General features: G+C 40.7%; 1 protein-coding gene across 1 annotated transcript in view; it reads right to left on the minus strand.

Moving 5' to 3' along the window:
- Positions 1–20: 20 nt before the first annotated feature.
- LOC122349654 (protocadherin-23-like) overlaps positions 21–6,132 on the minus strand; it is a 6,724-nt gene continuing 612 nt past the window's right edge. The window contains exons 3-10 of the mRNA XM_043245781.1: positions 5,174–6,025; positions 4,892–5,005; positions 4,227–4,438; positions 3,855–4,006; positions 3,565–3,695; positions 3,153–3,439; positions 2,841–2,982; positions 21–2,671 (exon numbers count right to left, since the gene is read on the minus strand). Of these exons, the coding sequence (XP_043101716.1) occupies positions 63–2,671; positions 2,841–2,982; positions 3,153–3,439; positions 3,565–3,695; positions 3,855–4,006; positions 4,227–4,438; positions 4,892–5,005; positions 5,174–6,025 (4,499 nt within the window). The 3' untranslated portion in view covers positions 21–62. The remainder of the gene's footprint in view (positions 2,672–2,840; positions 2,983–3,152; positions 3,440–3,564; positions 3,696–3,854; positions 4,007–4,226; positions 4,439–4,891; positions 5,006–5,173; positions 6,026–6,132) is intronic.

A 6,132-nucleotide genomic window follows, 5' to 3' on the forward strand; every position in this document is an offset into this window, starting at 1 on the left:
TTTAAAATAGTGAGCATTTTTACAGTTGTTTTGGAAAAAACAAAAATATTTTAAATACAAAATTAGACTTGAATCTCTGCTTCATCCAAGATGTCTCTTGGCAGTGTTGCAATTTTTGTGTAGCATCCCAAACCTGTTTCTGAGACCACCGGAGAGGTACTAGGTGTCCTAACGGTAAGTACAGACAGAGAGGGGGAGAAACTAGGAGTCATTGCTGAATGGGTCAACTCGGTGTTTCTAGTGTGAGTGTTGTTGTATGTGGGCAATCTGACCAGTGGTGATCTTCTATAGGGCATTCTGGGAGGCACTGCACGTATTCCTGGCTGGGCAACTGCTGTGATGAGAGGAGGTGGGCGTAGAAGACTCTGAGACTCTGGTTCCACACCTTTGGCCCTCATTCCTTCATCTGGAAGCATCCCAATGTCTGTAAAAACAGAAGCCAAAGATTGGAAGCGTGGCTGCCAGTTGAGAAAGTAGTCCCAACTGTAGCTTCCATGTAGCTGTTCCTCAGATGAAATCAGATTGGTGAGTGAGCCCTCAACTGAACCTTGGTCATCAGACATAGACATACACCTTCTCATGACTTCCTCCACTTCCTTCATATTGACCACCTGAGGGAGCATTCCCTCGCCCCCTCCTTCATCCTTGAAATTATGGAGACTTTCAGAACTGGGCATGTCCACTATTTGGACTATACCTATATTACTACTGGAAGATGGGTCTTCATCTATTGAGTGAAAGGAGAGCTGGTCTGAGTCCCCAGGAATCCCTGAGTCTGAGACTCTTGATGCCTGTTGTGCTGTGACAGAGCTGAGCTGTTTAAAACATGCAAACTTGTTGATCATTTTAATCTCTTGATCTTCAGTAGTCTCTTCCTCTGTAGATCCTCTTCCACTCGAGGTTTTGGAGTTTGAGTTTCTTGAAGGGTTTGGGATATCCATTCTTTGCCACATGTCCAATGGTTCTTGTAAATCCTGGAGGTTAATACCGCTGATACTGCAGTGAAGGTTCTTACCTGTTGTTCCTAAAGAGTCAGACTCATGGTTGAGGTTAGCAGATAAGGATGTTGCTTTCTTTACAGATTTCTCTTTGAACCTGTACCTTAGAACAATGTAAATAAAGCTTATTAAAAGTAGGAGGAACACTATCAATGACACTGTGAGACTGGCAGCGTGGACACTGAGATCAACACTTGTCAGAGCCTTTGCTGAACTGGATATGTTCACAACTACATGGCAGATTGATGTCTTGGAGTCTAGTTTGGGGCTGCTTGCTAGAACAATCAAGTCCTCGGTCGTCTCATTTGAGATGGGGTTTCTTTTCTGATACACGGAGTTTGAGATATATAGGTAGCCAGTTGTTTTGTTGACACTGAAAAAAGGGGATGGGCTGACTAAAGAGTACTCCACCAAGCCATCCAGACCACCGTCATGATCCATAGCCATCAGCTGGCCAATACTTTGGCCAACCTTTACATTGTTTGGCAAAGAGAAATGATACACATTCTGTGTGAATATGGGGCTGAACTCATCAATGCCTTCAATTTCGATTCGCACTCGCAAAGTTGCCACTTGATCTCCTTTGTCACGTGCCTCTACCACAAAGCAGAATTCACTCTCTCCTTCATAGTCAAAAGTCTGTTTTGTATGGATGTCTCCAGTAAGAGGATCAATACCAAAGGCTTCTTTCTTCTCTGGGTTGCTACTGTCATAATCTACGAAACAGGGGGCTAAAATGGAATAAGTAAGAAGTCCGAAGGTTCCTGCATCTTCATCAATAGCATGTACCGTGCACACATGGGTAAAAGCTGGCAAGTTTTCAGGCACAGAGCAGTTGTGGGTGGGAAACATGAAGAATGGGGAATGGTCATTCTCATCCAGTACCAATATGTGAACAATGGCAAAAGATATCTTGTTGTCTATTGGGTTACCATCTGATGCTTGAACTGTTAGGGTAAATTTGCTATCCTCTTCATAGTCCAGTGTACTATTAACTTCAAGAATGCCTGTTGCAGAGTCCACTCTGATCAGACCCCTGCTGTTGCCTGAGATGATGTTGTACGTTACGGTTCCATTTTCTCCTAGATCAGGATCATAGGCAAAAACATAGATAAGGGCTGTACCTAAGGGGCTGTTCTCAGTGACCTGTGCATGGTATTCTTGGCTACTAAAAACAGGTGCATTGTCATTAATATCAAGGACTTTGACTGATACTACAGTTGAGCTGTTCAGAGGAGGGGTTCCCCTGTCTGTTACAGTCACAGTTAACGAGTAAGTATCTGTGGATTCGCGGTTCAGAGTATCACAGAGCACTAACTGGCCAACAGTTTGGCTTTGGGCTTCACCTTGAACGCTAACAACTTCAAGACAGAACCTCCTCTCATCATTTCCACCTACGATTGCATACTCCAAATGGGTGTTTTTATTTGAGTAATCCTTGTCTTCTGCAAAGAGAGTGAGGAGAGTGCTTCCAATAGATGCATCCTCAGGAACACTCACCTCGTATGAGTTCTGAGTAAAGAACGGGGCATTATCATTAAAGTCCACCACCTCTATGTCCACAGAAGTGACACTAAATAGGTTTGGGTCACCACTGTCACGTGCTTCCACCAGTAACCGTAACATGTTTCCATTTGAAACATAGTTCAGAGGCTTGTTGGTAAACACTGAACCTGTAGGCGGTATAAAATTCACATTAATTCTTATTTTATACAAATAACTGTTTTATTTTTACATCAAGACATACTAAATACTACTATTTATACTATTTCTGTTATCTAGTGAGTTAAAATGCCTTGTACCACTGTATTTTGTGAGCAAATAATTTTTGTAGAAAATTACCATTTTCAGGATCAATGTAGAACCCTCTTGCAGGGGAGGAAAGAAGCCTATAAGAAATTCTTCCATTTTGGCCAGAATCTTTATCAGTTGCTGATACAGATACAACATACGAATCTGCTAATGTCCGCTCTGGCAATGCAACCTGGATGTGTGTAGCAAAATATGGTCAATGCTATAAAAAGAGCATGATAGTATCTAACAATACTAATATGCATAATTATATAATGCAAAACCAGTTGGTCATTATTGCAAGATAAACATACACAAAGTAATCAATGCCCCTTACAATAGTTTAATATAATAAATATTAACCTGGTATGACTCCTGAGAGAAGACTGGAGGGTTATCATTGACATCCAAAACCTTGACTGAGATTTCAGCCTCAGTTTGATGAACAGAGTCTGATGCTTCCACTCTCAATATATAGACAGCTTGATCTTCATAGTCAAGGCTTTTAGTTGTGGTAATTACTCCTGAGTACTGGTCAATTGCAAAACATCTGCTGGTCTGATTCTTCTCTATGAATCTATATGTTGCAGAAGGGCTAAGGTCTACATCATTTGCAGTCACTTTGGTGACGATGTAGCCAACAGGAAGATCTGTGCAGATGAAAAGGAACAACACATTTAATGTTGTTCTTCAACATTTTGAAACTTAATCAATTAAATAAGAAAAGTGTCACAATGCTGGCATTGTAGCAGAACAAAATGGTGGGCGTACTTACTTTCTGCAATGGTCACTGGTTCCATGGATGGAATCGTAGGGCTATTGTCATTCACATCCACAACCTGGACACGGACAGTGCAGGTGCCTGTAAGGGGAGGACTTCCCATGTCCTCTGCCTTAAGAATTAACCTGTATTAATATGAAATAAAAATAGAAATTGCTAGGCTGTTGAGCAACCAGAAAATGGAATGATGATGCCTAAAGTGCATCCATGATTGATTAATCAATTTCCAATAGACCATTTCCATATAAAATCAAGCGAAGAAGAAGCCAAGAAGTGTGCCATACTTGTAGGATGAGACAATTTCTCTGTCCAAGACAGCATTGGTGGCAAGAATCCCACGAACAGAATCGATCACAAATGCATTATTGTGGTTCCCATCCACAATGATGTAGCTGATCTGCCCATTCACACCACTGTCAGAATCAGTTGCTAACACCTAAAAAATTAAAGTTAATTTGAAACTAGTATGCAAGATGAAAATCATTTTGGTTTAACTAATGATCAAACAAACCTTTATTCAACTTTATTCACAGTAACCACTTATATGATTCTGAAGTTATATAAAGTGTAAGCCAGTTTTATATAAAAAGTAATTCCATAAAAAGTAATTACCATAACAATCATGGCATTTTGAAACAAAAGCGCAAGATTATTACCTGCATGACATAGGTGTTATGAATTTGTCCCTCCCATACAGCTGTTTTATAGTAGCTTTGCTTGAACACTGGTGCATTGTCATTGACGTCCTGTAGAGTGATGGCCACCCTCGCGTAGGCTGTTTGGAGTCTGTTTTCAGCCAGAACCACTAGGTGAATTTTATGCTGTACCTCAAAGTCCACCAGTCTCTGCTCCCTAACTGTGATATCACCTGTCAAAGAGAATATTTAGAAAATAAAAGGCTTGACAATGCCCTTCCTACTACAAAGCAGTACGATACTGTTGATTCTTCTACAAACAACTGTTACATTTCCTTTTTTCAATACTAAATGCCTAAAAAAATAAAGGATGCCTGATTTTTTATTCTATTGTCAACAAAATGGCTAAAATAAGATATATTCAATTATTTGTTAAATGGCAATTGTTATTCGTATTTCTCTTATTATTCATAAAAGTATATATAATGTATTGCTATATCATCATACCACCAACGCTAATAATAATAATATGAATAATAATAATAAATACAATCACTAAAAGGATTACTAATATGTTACATTATTAATAATCATTTTTGTTGACAGGGGCATATCTGGGCATATTATATGCAAAATTATGGTGATAAAATAGGGATTTTTTTTAAATAACACTTTTTTGTGCTCACCTGTAATTTGGTCAATAGTGAAGGCATCATTTTCATTACCACTGAAAATACTGTACTTGATTGTTCCTTCATCTGCTGTCTGGTCATGAGCAACAATATTTGCCACCCAAGAACCTTAAATAAGAAGTGGCATACACATACACAGTCAGTCTAGCATCCACAAATACCGACCTTCTCAGAAATACAAGGCTTTAATTTGACAACTAAGTAAATCAATTGTAAAATGTCAAGAGAAACCTCTCAAAGGTGAAAAATATCTCAAATCTGAGAGCTACAATTTACCTGTCTTGCTGTTCTCTGGTATGAAGACTTCATAGAGGTCTTCAGTAAATTTTAACCGTGGCTCTTCATCATTAAGCTGAATGACTACAAGGCAGCTAGAGGTGAGGGAAGGTCTACCTAGATCCATGGCCTGTATACGGAGCAGCTTTGTCCCAAACACCTCATTACTCAGGGGGGCTTTCAAGCTCACAGCTCCATACTTATTAACCTGAAACATCTCATCTTCTTCTGTTAAGCTAAAAACTACTGTTCCGTTGTCTCCCTGATCCGGATCCTGGGCTGTAGCCGTAATGATGGGTCGACCGAGACGTGTGGTCATGGAAGACACTGACACCCGCATGGTCTTGTTAATACATGCGGGTGGATTGTCGTTAATATCTTCCACTTGTATTGTAACAGTAGCGACTGAGCTGCGCGGACCCTGGCTGCAGCCGTCAGTAGCTACAGCACGGAAAACATGCTGGGAACGAGTTTCACGATCCAGCGGCTTTGTGAGCCTTATCACGCCAGTAGAGCCATCAACATAAAAGTTTCCAGAATTTTCCTCCTCCAAGGAGAAGGTCACTACACCATTGGGCCCCTCGTCGGGATCCCATGCTATCAGATGCAGGATCTCTGAACCTGCAGGGAGCCCCTCGCTAATGCTGGAACGATAGCTTTTCCGAGTGAACGAGGGGCTGTTATCATTTTCATCTGAGAGGGTGACGTGCAGCAGCGCAGTGGAGCTCAGCGGTGGATGGCCACGGTCAGATGCAGTGATGACGAGCGAGTAGTTGGATCTCTCCTCTCTGTCCAGGATTCTCGTGGTGCTGATTGCTCCAGTATCAGCGTCAATGCTGAAACACTCTTCATCTCTAACAGTAGATGGAAAAAGAGATATAAAACATCACCTTAGGAAAGTGTAGATTTTTGTATAGTCACTACTTTTCAACAGTTTGGGTCAGAGAGATTTTTTTTTT

This window comes from Puntigrus tetrazona, chromosome 1 (genome assembly GCF_018831695.1).
Source record: "Puntigrus tetrazona isolate hp1 chromosome 1, ASM1883169v1, whole genome shotgun sequence".
NCBI lineage: Eukaryota > Metazoa > Chordata > Actinopteri > Cypriniformes > Cyprinidae > Puntigrus > Puntigrus tetrazona.